Genomic DNA, 25875 nt, shown 5'->3' with positions numbered 1-25875 from the left:
AGCAATCTCCCCAAGGAGAGAAAGATGAGCTATAACCATAAAAATATACATATGGGTAAGTATAAATTAAGAAGAGGTGACTTAATGAAGGGCTGATGGCAAAATATCTTTCTAAATAAAGCCTAATCTCAATATATACAATTTCCTTCCTCACTAGTCAGATCATTTTTAGGTTCAAAAACCTTATCTGATCAGTCTAAATCAGTGGCTCTTGACTGGGGTGATTTTGTCCTCCCACCGCCAACCTCTTTAAGGGATGCCTGGCAATGTAAAGAGACATTTTTAATTGTCCAGAAGTTGCGGTGCCACTATCCTCTAGTGGCTAGAGGCCAAAGATGCTATTGAACACCCTACAATGCAGAGAAGAATCCCCCAAAATAAAGAAGTATTGAGTCCAGAATGTCAACAGTGCTGAGGTTAGATACCCTTTCAAATGTGCAAGAAAAATAAGAAAAATGAAACTAATAATTATGAAAACCTTACTGTAAGTCATCTTAAATATTTTTATTTAATCTAAAGAAACCTTTCTTGCCAAAACAAACATGTGCTACTCATAAAAACACATATTTACAAACCTGTCGCACATACTTCTAACTAGAAACAAAGTAATTAGAGGCATCAGTTAAGCTATGCATTTATTTTACATGAAAGTCTAGCATTTACGAAGAAATCAGCTATTTCTCTTTCAACACAAAACAGGTTAGTTTCTCCAGCCCACAAAATTCTATTCCCAAAACAATTACAAATGTACTATACTCCATAATCTCTTATTTGTAATTATAATTTCAAAAAAGTGCTAAAAAAAATAAGATTTTTGTTAAGTCATTTGGGGACAAGACCTGACCTGATGTGAAGTTATGCATAGTCTATTTTTCACACTTACTGTGAATGACTATTCATATGTTTAACAACAGAAATATTAATGTGTTTAATTATGGAATGGTCTCTAACACCCAGATTATCTTTAAATACTATTTTCCACTAAAGGAACCAATCTCCCTTAGAGAAATAACTGATTCCAGGTCTAGAAAATATCTTGTGCCAGGAAACAAGGAAATCATCAAGGACTGATGGGGTGATATCAAAAGGATACAGAAACCAACTTGGCTCCCACTGGGCAAGGCTGGAGCACCTTGGACATAAGAGATACTAACTGCAACTGATTTAAATACACCAACAATATAAAACTCATGACTTTTTCATCATACAAATGCTCAAAAAATAATCAGACTCACAGACTCCAAGAAGGGACAAGCAGAGGGGTGGGGGAGGATGGGTGGGGAGTGAGGGAGAAGGGGATTGAGGGATATTATGATTGGTTCACATGGTATGGGGGTGTCACAGCAAAGAAAGTAAAGTTCAGAGAAGACAGGTAGTGACTCTGTGGCATCTTACTATGCTGATGGACACTGACTTCAATGGAGTGGGGGGGACTTCATAATATGGGTGAATATAGTAACCACAATGTTTTTTATGTGAAACCCTCATAAGGGTGCATATCAGTGATAATATAATAAAAATAAACTGTAGTATGATCATATGATGAAATACTACACAGCAGCCTAAATGGACAATGGTTACATACATCACCATGGGTCACTCTCAGAAATATAATACTGAGTGAAAAAAGAAAGTTTCAGATTGTCATACAATATGATACGTAAAGTTATAAAAAATACCTATGTAGGGTTTAAAGTAGTTTCCCAACAATACAATCTGAAGAGGAGTAATTAGGGCTTTATCTTGAAAAATATAAAATTATATAAATACATTTATTATATAGTTCACAAAAGTCAGTCTATTACTTTAAACATTCCTTGGTGATTATTTTAAAAAGATTTAAAAAAAACTTCCATATCATGTAAAAAGAGAAAATGGAAGCCCAACTACAATACAAAATATTCAACAATAGTAGAGTCAAGCCGTACATACCTATAAGTTCAGGTGGGTTTCTTTCATTAAACCTCTCACACAGACGAATAAATGTCTCAGTATTCTCAGCTGTAGGACACTCACCATGTCTAGTAATAGGAAAACATTTTTTTGAAAAGAGATGTATCTTAGCCAAAGGTTTCAATACTAAACAATCTTAATACAGGACTTACCCTTTACACTGAAGTTTTATATATTTGATTCCTTCTTTTTCTATGTCATTTCTGTCATAGAATCTTGAAGTATTTGTCAGGTCCACCAACAAGCCCATTTTAACCTTACAAAAAAAAGAAAGAAAAAAGGGGTAGATCTACTAGTAACTTAATTTGTTGCAAAACAAGTTGACTAACTGGCAATACTCTATTCCAGTTCACCCATCTACAATGAGGGAGATTTTATGTTCATTCTGTCAATGAACTATTGACACTCAAAGTATCACTTAGGAAAGTCTTACTCAAGGCACTAGAACTCAGCAGGCACTAAATGAAATAAATTAATTAACCCCACACTGACAATGGAACAAGAACATAGGCAAAACAGACTCCACTTGTTGAATCACAAAATTCTACCTAAAACACAAACACTGAATGCAGTTTTTGTACATCTGCCAGTCCACCTCATTAGGCAAGAGGCTGGCACAGAAATAACATCTATCTGAAATACACCCCAACCCAAGCTCCAGGCACACATCAACCCAGCATTCCAAGCAGCCATCACTACATCACGTTAGGCAGTTAAATTCTAAAGCGAGTACTATTATAGAGTAAGAAGTGTGCAGTCGAAATTCCCTGTAAAGGAATAATCAAAAAGGAACAGTACACATGGCCAAACTTACGCATTTCACTGAAGACTTAATCCCATCTTTCAGCCAGTTTTTCTTCTTGCATTGGAACAAGAACCATTATTTCTCCTGTTCAGCACTAACTGAAGTAGTTGACTTATGCTCAGGGGCCATGTGGGTTTGAAAACTTAACTACCATCATATTGCACTTTTCAAATTACTCTTCTCTCTTCCCACAAAGCTTCTGCAGTGATCTTAACTCCATCAGAGGATACACATTGCCAAACACAAAGATTTAGACACACAGTACAGCTGGCTTCTGAGTTAGAATTAGAAAGCATATTGTTCCTCTCCAGGTGCAAAGTAAGAAGTGAAGGAAAAGAGCAGATGAGCAAGAAAATATGAAGTTTCTAAAAACAAAGGAATACTTTAGGCGAGGAAACTGAGAAACAGTACTGCGTGACTTAATTTCCCTGGGCCCCATATATATGTATATGTATAAATGTGTGTAAGTGCGTGTGACTTCTCTGGGTGGAGAATGCGTTTGTGTGTGACTGTATCTGTCTATGTACATATATTACATATATATTTATTTTTCATAACAGATAATCCCAATCCATGAAGTAAAGATAATGCTAGTATCCCCCTCACAGAGCTGTGAAATATAAATGAAATCCTTACTCTGTGGCAAAAACCATCTTACATGCACTAATTTTATTTACAGATAAAGAAACTGACACATGAAGAAACTGTATAACTTGCCCTCAAAGCTACAAGTGGCAAACTGGAATTCAAACCCAGGCTATCTGACTTCTAAGCCCAAGCTCCTTGCACACTGCCTAGGAAGTATTTAACATGTTAACTCTGACTTTCAATATAATTATTGATCATGAAAATGAAAATTACAAGTTTAGAAGTAAGCTAAAATAAAAGATATAAACAAAAAAAGACTGGAATCTACACCAAGAAAAGTAACAGGTTTTCAAAATCTAAGTGTCAACTTTTCTATCCCATCATTAGCAGGCCTGCACACAATTGGCACTACTAATTGTTGAAGTGCTAATACAACATACAATAGACTTCCCAGAGCATAAAATGGAGAAATAACAAAGATTGGTGTTATGGGATGAATTATGTCCCCTGAGAAGATATGTTCGTGCACTAACTCCCAATACCTGTGTATGTGACCTTATTTGGAACTTGGGTTATTGGGTCTTTGCAAATACACCTGACCCTTAAACAACACAGATTTGTACTGTGTCTCAACCTGTATGTGGATTTTTTTCAATAAATACTGTACAATACCATAAATGTATTTTCCTCATGGTTTCCTTAAAACATTTTTTTTCTAACTTACATTATAAGAATACAGTATATAATACATACACAAAACATGCTTTAATCAACTGTTTATGTTATGAGTAAGGCTTCTAACCAACAGTAGGCAATTAGTAATTAAGTTCTGGGGAAGTCAAATGTTATAGACAGATTTTTTATTGTGGAATCGGGAGTTGGTGGGGATCAACGCCCCAACCCCAGCATCATTCAGGGGTCAACACTAAAACCAAGTTAAAATGAGGTCATATTGGATTAGGGTATCCTCCTAAGAGGGCACCTTGGACACAGATACACAGAGTGACAACTGACAGAACCACAAGCCAAAGAATACCAAGGGCCGCTTGGCCATCACCAGAAGGTAAGGGAAAAAGAAGGAAAAATCCCCCTTCCAAGCCTCCAGAAGGACCCGACCTCACTAACGTCTTGATTTGGAACTTCTAGCCTCTAGAACTGTGAAAGAATAAATGTCTGTTGTCTTAAGCCATCCAGTTTGTGGTAATTAGTTATGGCAGTCCTCGGAAACTAATACAATAGGTATTGTGTCAGAATAAAGTAAAAAGAGCATGAAGTTTCAATTAGGAAAACAGTTTGGCACTTTCTTGTAAAACTAACCATGCACTCAGCAATTGTATTCTTGGGTATTTACCTCTGAAAAATGAAAACTTGTGTTCACGTGTACATGAATGTTCCTGGCAGCTTTATTTGTAATATCCCACAACTGGGAACAACTCAAATTAGTTAGTTAATCATTCAAGGGGAGGACAGTTAAATAAAACCCAATATATAAATACAAGTGAATACTATTCAGCAATAAAAATGAACTTTTTGTTGATACATACAACTTGGATATACCTCAAGGCAATAGGCTTAGTTAACAAAGCCAATCCCAAAAGATCACATACAGTTTTATTCCATGTCTGTAACAGTCTGAAAATGACACAACTACAGAGATGGAGAACAGATTAAGTTGCCAGCATACAGGGAAGAGGGTCTGACTATAAAAGAGGAGCATGACGGAGTTCCTTTGTGGAGATGGAACAGTTCTGTAACCACCACCACATATCTATATGTTGAATCAAACTGCACAGAAATATACACACATACACACCAATGAATGCATAAAAAAACTGATAAAAAACTAAATAAGGTCTGAGAAACAGTCAACAGTACTATATCAGTGCCAATTTCCTGCTTCTGGTATTTTACTATAATTACATAAGATGCCACCACTGGGAAAAGCTGAGGAAGGATTCATAAAATTCTGTGTACAATTTTTGCAACTGCCTCTGAGTAAATTATTTCAAAGTAAAAACTGAATTTTTTTAAGCCACCTGAAGAACAAGGGAGAGATAAAATATATTATATCAATATAAAAAATTTTTTTATTTCTTACCTTCAAACTCTTTAGATAATTTGAAAGCATACTGGGATGGAACCGGTTTTCTTCAGCAACTTGACTGTCATATCTTGGTCCTAACATTGTTTTCAGAGGTAAGAATCTTCCTAAAAAACATTAACATGGGTAAAAATTTTCTTAAAGAAAATGTTCCAAGTTAAAACTCTATAAATTAGCAATTCTAAAATTCACTTTCTTAAAACGTTTTCAATGGAACTCTTCATGAAGTACTCTCAGTCTAAACTTTACTTTTTAAAGATGCTGACTTGGAGCTTTTAAGGACTACATAAATTCTAGACATTGACAATCAAATAATAGCAAAAGAAAAATTACCAGTGAATGGAACTTCCATAAAGACCTACACTCTAAACTTAATTTCTAATCATTAAAAGTTACTTCCTTAGGAGATTCAAGATGGCGGCATGAGAGGTGAAACAGAGAACTTCTCCCAAAACCACATATAATACGAAAATAAAGTTAATACAACTAATCCTAAATGAACAACAGGAAAGAAGCCTGCACGAAACTGCACAGACCTGGAAAACAGAGCAGACCTCAAGAAACAGGGTAACGTACCAAACCCTTCCCCCACCCCAGCTCACTGGTGGGAGGAAGAGAAACGGAGCAGGGAGGGGGTGGAAGCATAGGACTGCTGAACACCCAGCCCTGGAGATCTGCTTTGGGAGCACAAACCTACATTGCATGGTGCTCTGTAGATTAGTGGGGTTGGAAAGCTAAGCAGATGGAATTCTTGGAGAGACTGAGATTCCAGCCTTTGTGGAGGACAGGGATCCAAATCCAGCTGCTCTGGGAAAAAGGAAAGGCAGGCGGTCTGAGAGGCTTCCTAGCATCAAGGGGCTGCTGAAGGGGCGGAGTTTGCACGGAGCTTGCTGTGCAGGAGAAGGGATAGGTAGACAAGGCTGTCTGGATGCACTCTGCCCAACACGTTGGGAACTTTCAGGAGCTTCAGGCACACCTTCCCCCTGGCTGGCAACTCAGCTCCAAGGCCCCCCACTGTGATACACAGCCTACTGCACCTCCCTCCTAGCCTGCCGGCACCAGCTTACAAACAGCAGTCCCTGCCCTAGTGTCAGGACAGCCAGAGGGAGGTCCCACCTACTGCAGCTACAGACACAAAGCACAGAGGCTTACACCTGTGTGCTCGGCCCATTGATTCTTACAGTGGAGACAGGCACTGGAGCCAGGAAGCAGGAAACTGCTGTTTCCTCCGTCCAGGCACCAGCGCCACTCCCCTGGGGCCCCTGACATCACTCCAGGGGCTAAGTAGCTGCAGAGACTAGAGGAGGCCACATAGAAATATGAAACATCAAAGGAACCTGGTTCAAACAAAAATCTCAGAAACACCAGAAAAAGGGCCAAGTGAAACTGAGATCACCAATCTTCCTGAAAGAGAGTTCAAAATAAAAATCATAAACATGCTCATGGAGGTACAGAAAAATATTCAAGAACTCAGGGACGAATTTAGGACTGAGACTCAATCATTAAAAAATTCCATATCTGAAATGAAACATACAATGGAGGGATTTAAAAGCAGATTAGATGTAGTAGAAGAGACGGTAAATGGAATAGAAATTAGAGAAGAGAAATACAAAGAAGCTGAGGCACAGAGAGAAAAAAGGATCTCTAAGAATGAAAGAATACTGAGAGAACTGTGTGACCATGCCAAACAGAACAATATTGGCATTATAGGGATATCAGAAGAAGAAGAGAAAGGAAAAGGGATAGAAAGTGTCTTGTTGGAGGTAATTGCTGAAAACTTCTGCAGTCTGGGGAAGGTGATGGTTTCTCAGGCCATGGAGGTACACAGATCTCCCAACACAAGGGACTCAAGGAAGACAACACCAAGACATATAATAATTAAAATGGCAAATATCAAGGACAAGAACAGACTTTTAAAAGCAGCTAGAGAGAGAAAAAAGATCACATACAAAGGAAAACCCATCAGGCTATCATCAGACTTCTCAACAGAAACCTTGCAGGCCATAAGGGAGTGGCATGATGTATTTAATGCAATGAAGCAGAAAGACATCGAACCAAGAATACTCTACACAGCACAATTATCATTTAAATTTGAAGCAGGGATTAAACAATTTTCATGTAAGCAAAAGCTGAGAGAATTTACCTCCCACAAACCACCTCCACAGTACATTTTGGAGAGACTGCTATAGATGGAAGTATTCCTAAAGTTAAATAGCTGTCACCAGGGGAAATAAAACCACAGCAAAGAAAGTAGAACAATTAATTACTGAGCAGATGCAAAATCAAATCAACTACCCCCAAAGTCAATCAAGGGATAGACAAAGAGTACAGAATATGATACCTAATATATAAAGAATGGAGGAGGAAGAAAAAAAAAAAGAACTTTTAGGTTGTGTTTGTAATAGCATACTAAATGAGTTAAATTAGACTGTTAGATAGTAAGGGAAATACCCTTGAACCTTTGGTAACCACGAATCTAAAGCCTGCAATGGCAATAAGTACATACCTACTGATAATCACCATAAATGTAAATGGTCTGAATGCACCAATCAAAAGACATAAAGTCTGAATGGATAAAAAAACAAGACCCAACTATATGCTGCCTACAAGAGACTCACTTCAAACCCAAAGACATACACAGACTGAAAGTAAAGGGATGGAAAAAGATATTTCATGCCACTAATAGGGAGAAAAAAGCAGGAGTTGCAGTACTTGTATCAGACAAAATAGACTTCAAAACAAAGAAAGTCATAAGAATCAAAGAAGGACAATACATAATGATAAATGGGTCAATCCAACAAGAGGATATAACCATTATAAATATCTGTGCACCCAACACAGGATCACCTACATATGTGAAACAAATACTAACAGAATAAAAAGGGGAAATAGAATGCAATGCGTTCGTTCTAGGAGACTTCAACACTCCACTCATTCCAAAGGACAGATCAACCAGACAGAATATAAGTAATGAGACAGAGGCACTGAACAACCCATTAGAACAGATGGACCTAACAGACATCAACAGAATTCTAGATCCAAAAGCAGCAAAATACACATTCGTCTCAAGTGCACATGGAATATTTTCAAGAATAGATCCTATACTAGGCCACAAAGAGAGCCTCAGTAAATTCAAAAAGACTGAAATTCTATCAACCAGCTTCTCAGATCACAAAGGTATGAAACTAGAAATAAATTATACAATGAAAACAAAAAAGCCCACAAATACATGGAGGCTTAATAACATGCTCCTAAATAATCAATGGACAAATGACCAAATAAAAACAGAGATCAAGCAATATATGGAGACAAATGAAAACAATAACACAACACCACAACATCTGTGAGACACAGCAAAGGCCATGCTAAGAGGGAAGAACATTGCAATACAGGCCTACCTTGGGAAAGAAGAACAATCCGAAATGAACAGTCTAAACTCACAATTAACGAAACTAGAAAAAGAACAAGTGACACCCAAAGTCAGTAGAAGGAGGGACATAATAAAGATTAGAACAGAAATAAATATAATCAAGAAGAATAAAGCAATAGAAAGAATCAATGAAAGCAGGAGCTGGTTCTTTGAGAAAATAAAATAAATAAACCCCTAGCCAGACCTATCAAGAAAAAAAGAGTCTACACGCATAAAAAGAATCAGAAATGAGAAAGGAAAAATCACTAGGGACACCACAGAAATACAAAGAATTATAAGAGAATACTATGAAAAATTATATGTTAACAAACTGGGTGACCTAGAAGAAATGGACAACTTTCTAGAAAAATACAACCTTCTAAGGTTGACCTGGGAAGAAACAAAAAATCTGAACAGACCAATTACCAGCAATGAAATTGAATTGGTAATCAAACAACTACCTAAGAACAAAACTCCTGGACCAGATGACTTCACCACTGAATTTTATCAGACATTTAGCAAAGACCTAAAACTTATCCTCCTTAAAGTTTTCCAAAAAGTAGAAGAGGAAGGAATACTCCCAAACTCATTCTATGAGGCCAGCATCACACTAATACCAAAACCAGGCAAAGACACCACAAAACAAGAAAACTACAGACCAATATCCCTGATGAACACAGATGCAAAAATACTCAACAAAATATCACCAAACTGAATTCAAAAACACATCAAAAAGATCATCCATCATGATCAAGTGGGATTTATTCTAGGGATGCAAGGATGGTACAACATTCAAAAATCCATCGATATCATCCACCACATCAACAAAAAGGAAAAAATCACATGATCATCTACATAGATGCTGAAAAACATTTGACAAAATTCAATATCCATTCATGATAAAAACTCTCAACAAAATGGGTACAGAGGGCAAGTACCTCAACATAATAAAGGGCATAGATGATAAACCCACAGCCAATATCATACTTAACAGCGAGAAGCTGAAAGCTTTTCCTTCAAGATGGGAACAAGACAAGGACGCCCACTCTCCCCGCTTTTATTCAACATAGTTCTGGAGGTCCTAGCATTGGCAATCAGGCAACATAAAGAAATAAAAGATATCCAGATTGGCAAGGAAGAAGTTAAACTGACAGTTTGCCACCATCCAAAAGACAAACAATAACAAATGTTGGCAAGGTTGTGGAGAAAGAGGAACCCTCCTACACTGCTGGTGGGAATGTAAATTAGTTCAACCACTGTGGAAAGCAGTACGGAGGTTCTTCAAAAAACTCAAAATAGAAATATCATTTGACCCAGGAATTCCACTCCTAGGAATTTACCCTAAGAATGCAGCAGCCCAGTTTGAAAAAGACAAATGCACCCCTATATTTATCACCGCACTATTTACAATAGCCAAGAAACGCAAGCAAACTAAGTGTCCATCAGTAGATGAATGGATAAAGAAGATGTGGTGCATATACACAGTGGAATGTTATCCAGCTGTAAGAAGAAAACAAATCCTACCATTTGCAACAACATGGATGGAGCTAGAGGGTATTATGCTCAGTGAAATAAGCCAGGTGGAGAAAGACAAGTCTCAAATGATTTCACTCATCTGTGGAGTATAAGAACAAAGAAAAAACTGAAGAAGCAAAACAGCGGCAGACTCACAGAACCCAAGAATGGACTAACAGTTACCAAAGGGAAAGGGACTGAGGAGGATGGGAGGGAAGGGAGGGATAAGGGATGGGGGCAGGAAAGAGGGCATTATGATTAGCATGTATAATGTAGGGAGTCACAGGAGGGCTACACAACACAGAGAAGACAAGTAGTGATTCTACAGCATCTTACTACGCTGATGGACAGTGACTGTAATGGGGTATGTGGGGGGGACTTGGTGATGGGGGGAGTCTAGTAAACATAATGTTCCTCATGTAATTGTAGATTAATGATACCAAAATAAAAAAAAGAGATACTTGTTGCATTCCCATACACTAACGATGAACTAGCAGAAAGAGAAATCAGGAAAACAATTCCATTCACAACTGCATCAAAAAGAATAAAATACCTAGGAATAAACCTAACCAAGGAAGTGAAAGGCCTATACCCTGAAAACTACAAGACACTTCTAAGAGAAATTAAAGAAGAAACCAATAAATGGAAACACATCCCATGCTCATGGATAGGAAGAATTAATATTGTCAAAATGGCCATCCTGCCCAAAGCAATCTACAGATCCAATGCAGTCCCTATCAAATTACCAACAGCATTATTCAACAAACTAAAGCAAATAGTTCTAAAATTCATATGGAACCACAAAAGACCCCAAATAGCCAAAGCAATCCTGAGAAGGAAGAATAAAGCAGGGAGGATTATGCTCCGCAACTTCAAGCTCTACTACAATGCCACAGTAATCAAGACAATTTGGTACTGGCACAGGAACGGACCCATAGATCAATGGAACAGACTAGAGAGCCCAAATATAAACCCAAGTATACATGGTCAATTAAAATACAATAAAGGAGGCATGGATATACAATGGGGAAATGACACCCTCTTCCACAACTGGTGTTGGCAAAACTGGACAGCTACATGTAAGAGAATGAAACTGAATTATTGTCCAACCCCATACACAAAAGTAAACTCGAAATGAATCAAAGACCTGAATGTAAGTCATGAAACCATAAAACTCTTAGAAGAAAACATAGGCAAAAATCTCTTGAATATAAACATGAGCAACTTTTTCCTGAACTCATCTCCTTGGGCAAGGGAAACAAAATCAAAAAAGAACAAATGGGACTACATCATGCTAAAAAGCTTCTGTACAGCAAAGGACACCATCAACAGAACAAATAGGCATCCTACAGTATGGGAGAATATATTTGTAAATGACATATCCAACAAGGGGTTAACATCTGAGGTATATAAAGAACTCACAAGCAAATAACCCCATTAAAAAATGGGCAGAGCATATGAATAGACACTTCTCCAAAGAAGAAATTCAGATGGCCAACAGGCATATGAAAAGATGCTCCACATCGCTAATCATCAGGGAAATGCAAATTAAAACCACAATGAGATATCACCTCACACCAGTTAGGGTGGCCAACATAGAAAAGATTAGGAACAACAAATGCTGGCGAGGATGTGGAGAAAGGGGAACCCTCCTACACTGCTGGTGGGAGTGTAAACTAGTCCAACCATTGTGGAAAGCAATATGCAGGTTCCTCAAAAAACTAAAAACAGAAATACCATTTGACCCAGGAACTCCACTTCTAGGAATTTACCCAAAGAAAACAACTTCTCAGATTCCAAAAGACATATGCACCCCTATGTTTATCACAGCACTATTTACAATAGCCAAGATATGGAAACAACCTAAGGGTCCATTAGTAGATGAATGGATAAAGAAGATGTGGTACATAAACACAATGGAATACTATATTCAGCCATAAGAAACAAATCCTACCATTTGCAACAACATGGATGGAGCTAGAAGGTATTATTCTCAGTGAAATAAGTCAGGCAGAGAAAGACAAATACCAAATGATTTCCCTCAATTGTGGAGTATAACAATGAAGCAAAACTGAAGGAACAAAATAGCAGCAGACTCAGAGACTCCAAGAAGGGACAAGTGGTTACCAAAGGAGAGGGGTGGGGGAGGGCATGTGGGGAGGGAGGGAGAAGAGGGTTGTGGGGTATCATGATTGGTGCACATGGTGTGTGTGTGGTCATGGGGAAGACAGTGTAGCTCAGAGAAGACAAACAGGGACTCAGTGGCATCTTACTACACTGATGGACAGTGACTGCAATGGGGTGTAGGTGGGGACTCGATAATAAGGGTGAATGTAAAAACCACATTGTTTTTCTTGTGAAACCTTCATAAGAGTGTGTATCAATGACACCTCAATAAAATAAAATAAAATAAAAATAAAAGCATATATAAAACAAAGGCTGTATTTACAATATATAAAGAACTCTGACAACTCAAGAATAACCCATTAAAAAAAATCAGCTGAATATTTGTCCATTTCACAAAAGAAGATATGTGAATTGCCAAGAAGCACATGAAAAGATACTCAACATGAAACCACAGTAAGATTATTACTAAACATCTATTACACTGGGTTAAATTTAAAAGACTGGTAGCGTTACGTGTTGGAGAAGATGTGGAACAAACAACTCTTATACATGGACAGTGGGAAAGTAAATGTTATGACTTTGGGAAAGAGTTTGACAATTTTTTAAACAGTTAAACATATACCTAGCAGATGGTCCATTCCTCTCCCAGAGTAATAGGAGAGAAATGAAGGTGTATGTCCACACAAAAAAGCAGTGCATCAATGTTCATAGCAAGTTAATTTGTTAACAGCAAAAAACTGGAAACATCCCGAATGACCAACAAGTGAATGAATAAACAAATTGTGGTATATCCATAATAATGGAATACTACTCAGCAATAAAAAGGGATGAACATACATACACATAACATGGTCAAATCTCAAAATAGTAATGCTGAGTGAAAGAAGCCAGAGACCTCTCCCTGCAAAAGGGTGCATACTCTGTTTCCACTTGCTTAAAAAATTACAGAAAATGCAAACTTATCTATAGTGACAGAAAGCAGATCAGTGGTTGCCTGAGGAGGAAGGAAACAAAGGGGCAGAAGGAAACTTTGAGAGGTGACTGTTAACGTTTATTCTCTTGATTGTGGTGATGGCTCCACGGGTGTTTCATAGGTATGTAGTCAAAATTCATCAAACTAGACACTTCAAAGTTTGTTGGGTGTCAAACTCAATAAAGATGAAAGAATCCACAATAAGTCTTTAAAAAAGAAAAACCTCCAGTCTTTGCCGTTTCACCACCGGGAACCCTCCTCTTTAGCCCTCCTCCATCTCAAAGCTGACGCTCATCCCTTCCCCTTTCGAGAACCCCAAAAGATTCACAAACTTCGAACTACGCTTCCAAGTATTGCCCACTGTATTTTTGGGTGCTCAGCTTCTGCACAAAAACCTCCTGCCTATCTTCCCATCAGCAGTGGTGCCCCCCCACCCCGCCCCGACCCACCCCCTGCAGTCCACGTTCCCACTCAACTCATCCACAAAGCGTCATCGGACCCTGCCGGTCTCCGATCCTGAGATACACGGCCAGGCACGGAACCACCGAACGCTGCTCCCCTCGGACGGCCCACCCCCGGGCCGGCCGCTGCGTGGGACTCGACACCACCCCGCGCCCAGGTTACCTGCCACCGGCTGGCCGCGCCGCGGGCAGTTCAGCCACCGCGGCGGGATCTTGTTGTGAGCCATGTCTTGGGGCCGCGCAGAGCCGCCCCTCTACCCAGGCTTGCGGCGCCACCGCCGCCACCTCTTCGCGATCCGCTCGGCCTCGCAGGTCCCAGGCTTTCGAATCTCCGCCGCTGTTGCCCAGTAACGTCAGGGGCTGCGCGCCACTTTCATTCAGGACCAAGTCCCCTGCTGTCCGCGAGCCCACAATGCACTGCCACTTCCGCCCCCAGAGGCCCCGCCCCCTCCTTTCTGAGGTCAGAGGGGAAGAGAGAGCTCGGCGGAGGCGTCGGGAGTTACGGCCACGGCGACGGGAAGGCCGGTCTCCCCTCGCCCCGCCCCGCCCCGCCGAGATCCCGGCGCGCTCTTCGGACAGCTCTGCCCATGCGCAGTCACCCTGCGGGCCCGGCGGACCCCAACTTAGTTCTTCTCCCGTGTAGGCAGCAGGTGGGAGCCCCAGATTAAAGGCAGCCAAGCATTGCACGCGTGGACTGGCACGCAGCTTTCAGAAAGGCATCTTCATTTCTGATAAAAGGGGCCTTCTCACCGCTATCACAACTCAAGGAGCCTGATCGCTCTGCTGCGGCCAAACCTGGCGTCCCAGCAGGACCTGGGTTTGCTTTGGAATTTGGAAAGTTCACCCTGACGTGGATCAAGGGAACAAGCTTTGGAGAAATCTAAGGGCAAGAGATTGGAGTACCAGAAATGAGGAATTTTCTCTTTGGGGGAGCACGTCTAAGGATCCATGAAGTACCTATAATTAACCCCAAAATATTTTTTAAGAATTTTGTTTGTACGTATCTGTACAGTTTCAAACCCTACTTGGGAGTCTCGGAGGGTCAGCGTCTCAAGGTCGCTAACTGATGAGTGTAATTGGCAAAGGCAGGAATAGCCTGATGGGAGCACCACTACCTGGGCAGGGTCTCCTTTGCCTTACCAAAAAAAAAAAAAATGGTCTTTCCCTGCCGGTGAGGCTGGGATGGTTTGGAAACATTTTGTAAACTCGGTCCCTGTAATAAGACTTTCTGTAGTTGTCAGATGAAAGTATTAAGTATAAAGCGAAATGATGGCAAATGAAGTATAATATAGCAGCTTGATTTTAAGCACCATTGCTATTTTTGAACTGTCAGCGTGTAAAGTTTGAGGGGATATATTTTAAAGGGTCAATGGGAACTTGTGAAGTAGCTCGGCCTCTGAATGCCTGAACCTTCTCAGTAAGAGTCAGAATTCTGCCATAAATAGAAAGGGTGCAAGGCTATCTGAGAGGGCCTGAGTTAGGTCACACTCCTGGTCTGTCTACTGAAACGTGTTACTGAAAGTGTCACTCCATGTGTGAGACACAAGATAAGACTGCTTACAAACCAGCAGTCTGCCTGAATGACGCCCAGTTCTCTTCTGGGCTGGCAGGGTAGATTTCATACCATGCCCAAAGTGGCAACATGTTTGATTGCCCAAATTTCCTCCAAGGATGGAAAAGGTGAGCCTGGTCCTAGGAGAATGTTTAGCTTTTCCCTTCTGGGGATCACACCCCTTGACAGTGTCCTCTCATAACCTGGGAGCTCAGTCCTAGACATAGGGGCAGCTTCCCGGAGGCTTCACACTGTAGGTGGATAGCCAGACATGAGCCCAAGGGGATTGGGGACTTGGGCCAGTATTAGATGCTTGTTTATATTCTAAACTTTCCCTGTCATCTGTTCTCACTGGATATAGGGAGAGGTATAGATGCCAGACCTGCTACTGGTTCCAGAATGGAGAAGTTGACCCTGACTTTACCCCAAAGTACATTACACTCATTAGGGTACTAAAAATCACACCCCTTGGCACCAGGACAGTTCTGAGGAAGACTATCTAAGGACAAAAAGGCAGCATAACCCTATTTCCCAGAAATCCCCTCCTAATTCCAAGAAAACCCCACTAGCTGGAAGAATATTCCACCTCTGCTTAAACTACAGCTCTAAGACCATGCAACCAGAACCCCACCATGAGTGCTCACCTCCAGAGCGTGGCCGCACTCCCTCCCAGAGGGTGTACTCTGCTTTATTAAACTACTCTTTGCTTGTACCTGCTTGACTTGCTCGGGGAAGTGAATTCTTTCTCAATCAGAATCAAGAACCCTCCCTCAGGTTGAGGTCTCGCCTCGCACGCAGGGAGATCTCCCTGGACTGGATTGCCCAACAGCAATACCACCAATGAGCTGCTGTTAGTAGCACTTATTTTTCCGCCACTAACCAGTAATGCCCTCCCCATCCTTGTGCCCACAGATTGAGAGGACCTGTGCCTCCCCACTTCCCACAGCCAGAGGACAGGGTAGGAGTAAGCAAGCAGTTTCTCCGTCCCAACGGGAATCCTTCCCCTGATGGGTTATTTCTGCCTGTATCATTCCTAGGTCTACATCTCTGCTATTCTGCAAGAGAAAAAAAAAATAAGTGCCTCCAGAAGGGCCAACATGATCCCTCCCTGGCTTCCTGGAACCCCAAAACCCCCCCACACTCACCACAAATATGGCTTGGCTAACTCCTTGGTTCTTCATGGCTGAATTCTTCCATCGAACATTCGTTTTGCACATAAGGAAGGATGTGTAAGGGTAAATAAAGAAAGATTGAATTTTCCCTGTGGGACAAAAAAGAAAGAGACCCTTTTCCCTTTCCTAAAACATTTCCTTGAGAAAATTTGTAAATCCTTCAAATAAATGTGTATAACCTTTGTAACAACTAAATAAGCCTCTTGCCTACCTTACAACACAAAAAGGTTTTTCTTAAGAGTCTGGGAGCTGTCTCTTTGTAACATGAAGGAAGGTGGTGGCCCTGTCTCCCAGTCACATGAGAATTTAGTGTAAGATGCCTCGTTTCCAAGCTGTAACTACCTGAAGTCAGAGAGTTAGAGAAAGTTTTGTTTTTCTTTCAGATACTAGCTGTAAACTGACACCAGTGGCCTCACCAGTTACCCATGAATTTAGGATGAACTATGAAAGAATGTATAATAAATGGTACTGCCATGTCCTCTTACCTGCAAGCCAGTTATTTACTATTTATCTTGGGAACATGTATGTAATGGATTATATGAGATTTCTCTCCTTCTCTGCAATCTAATTCGAGGATTGCCTGTGAGGCTCATCACAGTCTTTAATGAATTCAAAAATCGCGTGAATCCGTGCACATTCAATAATGAAACCGTTTTTCTCTTTTCTACATTTGCATTGTTGGGGAGGAAAAATTTTCTCCTACTCCTCAAGGTTCTTCCAGTTAGTCTAAGAATCGGATTGCATGAAGCAGTTTAACAGGAAAAATCACAAATTTAATGAGACTCCAAAAACAGACAAAATGAGGCACACATGTCATCCTGAGCCAAGGAGAAGGGGGTAGGCAGCCAGAGCTTCAAAGGGAAAAGGAAGCACTTCCCAGGAATAGGAAAGAGCAAATGTTTGGCAAGCCAATGGTTGCAGGGCTGCACGGAAATAATAGGACATGAAGAGGACTTGAACAGACTTTGTTAAAGTCCTCCTTGTCTACCACTCCTAGTTCATAAGGTACTACAACTCCCTAAGGCGATATAGCCCTCTTCCTGGAGCAAGTCCTGTATAAGATCCCTTTTATGCAGTTAGGTGAAAGGTCCACGTTACTGATTGGGCCTTGATTGTCTTTAGCTCCCTAAACCTAGCCCTCCCAATAAACATAATATGCATGCCCGAGTGACATATCTTGGGGCTGCGACAGTTGAGAGGATTTTCTGGGTTGGCAGATTTTATTCCAAAATTTTTCCCCTAACAAGTGTTTATGCCTCACTGAACTATTAAAGCCTATTGCAGAAATAGCACCTCTTAAGACTAAACAAAGCTCCTTCATGCCTTGGGAGTTAGTGTCCTCCATGCATCTCTAGCAATGGTGGGTAGAGCGCTGAATCTGTTTATTCTGACAGCCAGTAATCCAGCATGTAAGGAAGGATGCTGCCATCTGGCTTTCCAAAAGGTGGCAAAATGTTAGCCAGGGCCATTCACTTTTTTGATCAGTCCACATGTTCCCTAGCTGGCAGGGACTACGCTGGTGCCACCTGTGCCCAGATCCCTTTCTCATTCTGGCGGCCCAGCACCTCCACCTCCTTCCTGTACTCTACCAACTTCGGCAGGTGAAGAAGTTCAGAGGTCACACTGGTTAAGCTTGGAGCAGAGGAGGAACACTGGAATCACATCCCACATGGAGGTCTGGGATCTAAACTCTGGCTATGGGGCAAAGGAAGATAAATTACAAATTACCCTCCATTGCTGTTTCTCTTTGAGCACCAAACAAAGCCACTGACTGGCATTTTGGATCATGTTTGTACCAAAACACAGGACTCTCTCTATATGAGAACATTTTCACAGACCCGTGCTGAGCTCCTTGAGGATAACAAACCCTGAAAACACTGAAGGGAAAAAAAAGACAAACAGCAATCTTTGAACAGCCAAATCACACTTTTCACAGCCAGATGCTCTTTTCCAAGAGGCCTCAGCTTCACATGTACCCCCAGAACACAGGTTCAGGGAGCAGAACAATAAGTAGCCTGGGTCTCTTGTATGCCCGTACAGGTAAACTCACGTGAGTGCACTGTGGGTGCTCTGTGACCTCACTGTCAGCATATCAAACCGGCCAACAGCTGTTCTAATGTAAACCAAAGAGGATTTACTGTGCGGCTCTCTGCACAAGCTCCTTACAAGGCCTAATTAGATATTTGTAGTTTTGTATTCTTAATTTTAATAGAGGGCCCCCACGTTATATACTTTCAGGCCTGTTTGGGTTTGTGTCCCACAAAAAAGATATGTTGGAGTCCTAACCTTTAGTATCTCAGAATGTGACCTTATTTGGAAATAGGGTCCTTACAGAGTAATCAAGTGAACAGTCAGTCATGAGGGTAGGCCCTAATTCAATATATCTGGTGTCTTATGACAAGGGGAAATGTGAACATAGAGACAGCGTGCACAGAGGGATGACGATGTGGAGACGCAGGGAGAAGATGGCACTGTAGTGATGCATCTACAAACCATGGAACTTCCAGCAGACACCAGAAGCTAGAAGAAGAAGGGAAAGAGTCCCTTCAAGAGTCATCAGAGAGGTCATGGCGGCCCTGCTTGCAGCTTGATTTCAGACTTCTACCTCCAAAGCTGTGAGAGAAATTTATTGTTTTGAGCCCTTCAGTTTTGCATACTTTTTAAAAACAGCTCTAGGAAACTAATACAAAAGGCCCCACAAAACCTGGTCTGCCCTTGCTCCAACCCATGCTCTTGGGTTCTAGAGCTCTTGGAGCTGACGTCCTCTGTACCAAAGTCCCTAACATCAGTACAAATGTGGCAGGCAACTTTTCCCAAGCGCTTTTGAAGGGAAATTTACCTGGTACTGTCGGGGTTTTAGTCTCCAAAAGTTTGCTCTTACCTTAGACATTCATCCACTAATACTAAATCACTATTTACTTTAACAGCTTAGAAGTCTTCAAAAGCAGCATTCATTAGTTCTTCTTCAGGTAGCAAGTATAAGTTCAAGCATCTGCCAGCATCTCCAGAGTCCTCCCTGGCTGGTGGTTTACTGTCCCTGGTCCGGCAGTGGGCATCCATCCACCCGCCCTACCCACTACACAATGCCCATAGACCCAGAGGGTCACCTTCCATCAGAGGACTACCCCCACTGTATTCATTTCTCAGGGCTGACGTAACAAAAAGGGCCACAAACTGGGTGGCCTGTAACCACAGAAATTTATTCTTTCACAGTTCTGGAGGCTTGGAGTTGGAAATCAAGGTGTTGGCAGGGCCATCCTCCCACCAAAACCTCTAGTGAAGGATTCTTCCTCACCTCTTCCAGCCCCTGGCAGCCCCAGACATTCCTTGATTCCAATATCTGCCACCGTCTACCCATGGCCATCTTCACCCTGTTTCTGTGCTCACATGACCTTCTCCTCTCTATGTGTGGCTATGTTCAAATTTCCTTCTTCCTATGACACCACTTGTATTGGATTAGGACTCATCCCTAATCTAGTATAACCTCATTTTAACTCAATTCTATCAGCAAAGACCCTATTTCCAAATAAGGTCACATTCGCAAGTACCAGAAGTTAGAAATTCAACCTATCATTTGGGGCAGTTCAACCCATAACACCCAGCCTTACCTCTGGAGGCACACCCAGCTTTGCAGAAACACAAGCTTTTCTGAACCCCAGCTATTTGGCTGCTCTCTGCTTTCCTCTCAGAGGACCATGCAGTTTTTCAGAAAGTCAGAAACTGAGACAGGCCTTAGAAAAACTTTCCAAGTCCCTCCCTTTTTTTGTAAACTGCTAGGAGCTGCAGAGAATGAAATATTACAGGCAAACTCAGAATCAGCTAGGGGCACCCCATGGACAGGAGCCAGGGGAAGACTTAAATGGATAAGTTGCAGAAGCAAAAAAAAGAATTTGATTGGCTATAGTTTAAAGCCTAGCTGGCTGGCTGTGATCAGCTGTCCTTAGTGGGGTTTTTTTTGTAACCTGGGGACATGAAAGGCTTAGATTTGGATTAGTTTATGTAGGCACTTAGAACCACTTCAGTCTAAGGCCTCCTTTTTAATTACTTAAACATCAATTCCCCAACAAGGCCTCAATATGAAATAACTCCAGTTTTACGGGTGCAGCTATACACCCAACCCTGAACAGGCTCCTACATCAGAGATCTGACTCTCTGGCCACAAACCTGCATGCAAATATATTGCATCTCTTTATTTTCTATAAATCAACTTACACCTGATTCTGAATTCCTTCCTGCTATATAGGTAGTGTAGGGGAAGAAAAATAATGTTCCCTCTACACTTCTGAGTTCTTTGCTGAGACCTCCTATAATAAAAGATAGATCAACAAGAGAAAAATAAATAGAAGTTTATAACATTATTGTTAGTTCTAAATTTCATAGGACCAACTGCTTACACCAGGAGAGCACAGACACACCAAACCACAACCAGAACACGGAAGAAAAAGAAGTTTTTTATTAGCAGTAAGAACACCTGCACAGGGGCCGTCAGCCTTAGATCCACTAACAGCAGCCTCAAGAGTTTAGTCGACACTTTTATATTCTCTGAACTTCCTTTCGGCTAACTGTCTTAGTTTCGCTTGATTGCCTGAGACTAGTAGGTCAGCTGCTTCTTCCTGGGTTGGCTGCTTTGCACCAGTTTGAAATAACCAGTGTTTGAAATAATTCTTTCAATAAAACAGTTTTGCAATAACAGGATATGGCTGGCTGCCACTTCTACTGAGGCAAGCACTAATACAGAAGCAGAAATGGCAAGTTAATTTTTAGCCCTCACAATTATGCCTCAAGAATAGATTGGAGATACTCAAAGAAACTGAGTAACTCCCCAAGCAGGCCCAAGTCACCACCTTAAATACTATATTCAGCTAAAGACAAAACAAAGACATTGGGGGAGTATGAAGGCCAGTTATGGGAAGGTCCCAGGAAAAGCAAAGTAAAAGGTAAGATTGTGCAGACTTAAGTCACTGCCATTGATGAGTTTCTTGTGATTTTAGAGTCACTTGTCTCTTCCTGGTACCTTGGGAGAGACAGCCTCACGGATTTCCTTCATAAATGTGAACTTCCCTTATGAAAGGGTTATATATACTCTGTTTTCAGAACTTCTCCTGTGTCTGCTGTTTCTCAAAAATAACCAGCTCAGAATAACCCTTATGCCAAAGAGGCATGCATATTTTGGGGAACATGCTCTGCTCCCCTTCAGTAGGAAATTCCAGGTCTGGCATTCTTTTTTTGTTGTTGTTCAGCAGCTTTATTTGTAAACACCAAAAAATGGAAATAAGCAAAATATCCTTCAACAGGGCAATGGTTACACAAACTGTGTCACAGCCAGACCATGGAGTACTAAGCAGTAATAAAAAGGAATAAACTATTGATTGGTACATGCAACACTTTGGATGGATCTGAAGGTAATTATAATGAGTGGAAAAGGTCACATATCATATGATTCCATTTACACAGTCTGGCATTCTTGGACTTCCTGAGCCCACTTCTATGTCTAGAATATATCTTGGTTCTGTAGGGCCAAGGGCAGACAGCCCCAAGATTTGCCACTTGGGCAGGCAGACTACACAGAGCTGAAAACAATCAAGGCCTCAAAGCCTCTGAACTTTGACCTAACAGCATAAAAAGGATTTAGATGCAAATTTGCTCCAGGAAGAGAGCTATCACCACAGAGAACTATTACCTGAACTAGAGCTGGTAGACAAGGGGGAATTTAGCAAAGTCTGTTTGTTAAAGTCCGTCTCAATGTCTCATTGTTTCTGTGTAATCCCACAAATCTTTGTTTACCAAATGCTCTTTCATATTCCTGTCATTTGCTTCCCTTTCCTTTTGAAGTTCCCAATTTATCCCCTTCCCCTTAGTTCTGGATGGCACATATACCTCATTTATCCTGTCTTAGAATCTCACATCTGTGTGGATTCCCCATGTGTACTATTGGAGAGAAAGCATTTCTTCTACCCTTTAAGGTTCTTCTAGCTGGTTTAAGAATCAAATTGACATGACACAGATTTAACAGGAGAAAGAAAAAAGTTTAATTACATAAATTGGGAGGCCTGTAACTCCGGGACGGGGGGGTGGGGGGTGGGGGGGGTGGAATATGTTCCCAGCCCCGGGCAAATAACCTCTGAAGCTGAAATCAGCTAAAAGGGAGAAATAAAGTGGGAGAAATCCATTTATTGCCTACAAGCAGTCATCTACCTCTGCTCGCCTGTGTCTCTCTCAATCCAGCTGTAAAAGGACCCCAGCACACCTCGCTGGTCCCTGTGTGTGCTGGCTCCCCACCCACCTTGGAAACACCTATTTACATGGAGATGTACTAAGGCCAGGTGAGAGATTCTGGAAATACTGCAATTTTACCCACAAGGCCCAATAAAAAAATTGAGACCCAAACAAATGACCAAGTCAGGCAGCTTTTATACATTTTAGACAAAGAAACATAAATTCCTAAGGAACTGACAGGTCAAAGAAAATTAGGGTTTGGGAGCTTTAGTTAGTAAGGAATTCTAAACAGCATTTGGGTTGGGGTAATAAATTAGAAAAAAGGCCACAGATGTGTTTATGCAGACTTCTCCACTATGAATTCCCTATCTCTGGTGATAAAGATGCCTTTTGTGCTTCAGCTACAGGCCTGGTTTCAAGATGAGGGGCCAATGGGGGCCAAAGAATCCGTCTGCTTCTGCTGTTTCTCCGGTTATTTCAGTTCAAAATAACTCATACACCAAAGTGTCCCATTTTGGGGCAGCCTGCCCTTGGTCCCTACAGTACATAATTAAATTTGATTTTCTCCTGTTTATCTGTCCCATGTCAAGCTAATATTAGACCAGCTAGAAAAACCTTGAAGGGTAGAAGAAAATTTTTCCTTCTCAACATTTTCAGTGGCTCAGACAACACCATCTCCAAAAAAGGTCTCTCGTCTGACCATCTGTCCCCTGAGCTTGTACTGATTCTTCGTGTGGCTCCCTCAGATCCAGCCACTCTCCACAATTCCGTGGGCACACTGTGGGGAAAGGACATCCTTTGTGAAGCTAGAAGCCCTGTTTCTCAGGTCTTTTCTTTGTGGATACATCTATAGCCATCTCTCTCTGAGGGAGCAGGGCCCCAGTGCCCAAACTCTGAAATCTGGAATAACATCCAATACCTTCCTTCCCTAAGCAGACAGACCCAAAGGAAAGACTAAGTAAGTACATGTGGCTGGATAATATTCTGAAAAATTTATTTTTTAGGGTTTGGTGACAGAATGGACATATCACGAGATATCAAAGATGACTCTAGACTGTTCGAAATAGGAAGCCAAGTTTCCGGCCAACTCCCAGAATCTTCCTATTATTTCATTATAACAAAACAGCATTGAAAATACGTATATCAGGTCATTTTTCCTGAATAATAAGCTGGATGTATTTGCCTTTAAAGATAAAACTAGAATTCCAGAAAATTTCTCCGACTCTGAAAATGTGAGCGATGTGTGGCCACTAGATGGAGCTAAAAGCTAGGTAATCCAGCGTTCTACTGCTTTGGTGGTAGCGAAAGTAGGTCAGGGAGCTAAATTCTTCAATTACATATGTGTGTGCCTATTCCAAAGGTTCAATTTGGTCCCAGTTTACCAAATTCATAATAACAGGTCAGGCTAACCTGCAAGATGATTAAATAACAGTCATTAGCAGAGTATCTGTGCTGTACAGTTATGTAAGTTTCTCCACTGGAAAAAAATGAAAGATTTAAAGGAAAAATAAGTGACTGCTTTCTAAACATTTCTGTCAAGGCATGATGTTTTTCAGAGGTATAAATATCTTCTTCTGTGTGCCATAAAAAACTTACTTTTGTTCACACTAGGCAGAATATTGTCTGCCTTTTCATTTGAGAGCAATAAAACTTTGCAGTGAGTTGTGTTTTACCTTGCACAAAGTGTGCAGGGATTTTCCAGCCTGAGTTCATCCTCAGAGTTCTGTGAGGTAGACGTTGCTATGACCTCCATTTTATGGATAAGGAAACAGGCCCAGAGAGGTTCAGTAACTTAACCCAAAACCTGGCAGCCAGGACATTGCAGACACAGGCTGTGAGGTGGTGTGTGATGCTAGAACTCACCAGCAGTCAGGAAATCTTTGTTTGTAATCTGAGCTCTGCCACCCAGGAGTATTAGGTGTAGAGGGGAAAATCACCCGGAAAGGCCTGATTTTGTTTGTTTTTCCATTTGAAAAATGATTAGATGGTCACTAAGGCAATGTGCCTTAAGTGGAAATACACTCACTCCCTGGCAATCTTGTTGAAATGCCCGTTCTGATTCAATAGGTCTGGAGTGGGCCTGAGATTGTGCGTGTCTAACAAACTCCTCAGGTGATGCCTGTGCTGCTGCCTGGAGGATCACATTGTGGAGCCTTCCTATTGTGCAAAGCCAATAACATCCACAAGGGAGAATATGTCCCCAAAGTAAGATATGGGCAGACCATATGTCTGCAACAGTGCCTGCCATTTGAGATACTCCCTGGTAGCTGTCTATTTGAAAGGAACTCTGTTGCTTGATATTGATTTATATCTTATGCTTCTAGGTTAACTGGCCTATAGGATCCCATTGGGGAATGAAACTTTGTTATTCCAGTTATCAGTCACCAACAGATCCTTATCATTTCCTTCTTAGATCAATTTTTTTATTCCTGATTGATAGACACCAGGCATCTCAGATGGAACCACTCCAGATTTCTTAGGTAACATCTGTTATGAAGCTGATGTTTTATGTCTTTGCAAAGCAAACCATAATCTTTACCTGATTACATGCCGGGGAATAGGTAGAGCTTCTGTGTTTGCCAAATAAATAATCCCTAGATTTCTACACCCTCTCTGTACTGGAACACTCTTTTACTGCCTTGAAGATTCCATGTGCTAAGGCGTTATGAGACTATAGCATACTCTTAAGATCAATTTGTCTGATAGGTTTTGCATTTATTTTATGTAGTCCTTTACAATTTATAACATTTTCACCTATATTAACTATCTGCTCCTAGAAACACTTGATGAATTAGATAGGCAAGATCTCATCTTCCCCATTGCAGATGAGGAGACGAAGGCTCCAGAAATGTGACAGACAGGAACACAGCCCAGGTCTCCTGTCTCTAAATCCCAAACACATTTCACTGCACCACACGGCCCTCCTGCTCTTCCTCGGGGTTCAATGTGCATATGAATTGTGAGCAAGGAGTGTGTCTACACTGTAGATAAAGGAAGACGGAG

General features: G+C 41.2%; 1 protein-coding gene across 3 annotated transcripts in view; it reads right to left on the bottom strand.

The window, feature by feature from the left end:
• Positions 1 to 14385, bottom strand: part of RNGTT (RNA guanylyltransferase and 5'-phosphatase) — a 262720-nt gene extending 248335 nt beyond the window's left edge. For 2 of the 3 annotated variants that reach the window (XM_037013987.2, XM_037013991.2), the window contains exons 1-4: positions 14096 to 14385; positions 5445 to 5554; positions 2106 to 2209; positions 1933 to 2021 (exon numbers count right to left, since the gene is read on the bottom strand). In XM_037013987.2, the coding sequence (XP_036869882.1) occupies positions 1933 to 2021; positions 2106 to 2209; positions 5445 to 5554; positions 14096 to 14159 (367 nt within the window). In that variant the 5' untranslated portion in view covers positions 14160 to 14385. The remainder of the gene's footprint in view (positions 1 to 1932; positions 2022 to 2105; positions 2210 to 5444; positions 5555 to 14095) is intronic. The other variant, XM_037013982.2, reaches the window with a different exon arrangement.
• Positions 14386 to 25875: the final 11490 nt, after the last annotated feature.

The sequence above is a fragment of the Manis javanica genome, chromosome 13 (assembly GCF_040802235.1).
Source record: "Manis javanica isolate MJ-LG chromosome 13, MJ_LKY, whole genome shotgun sequence".
Classification (NCBI taxonomy): Eukaryota; Metazoa; Chordata; class Mammalia; order Pholidota; family Manidae; genus Manis; species Manis javanica.
This window is presented reverse-complemented; position numbering and strand designations above follow the sequence as displayed.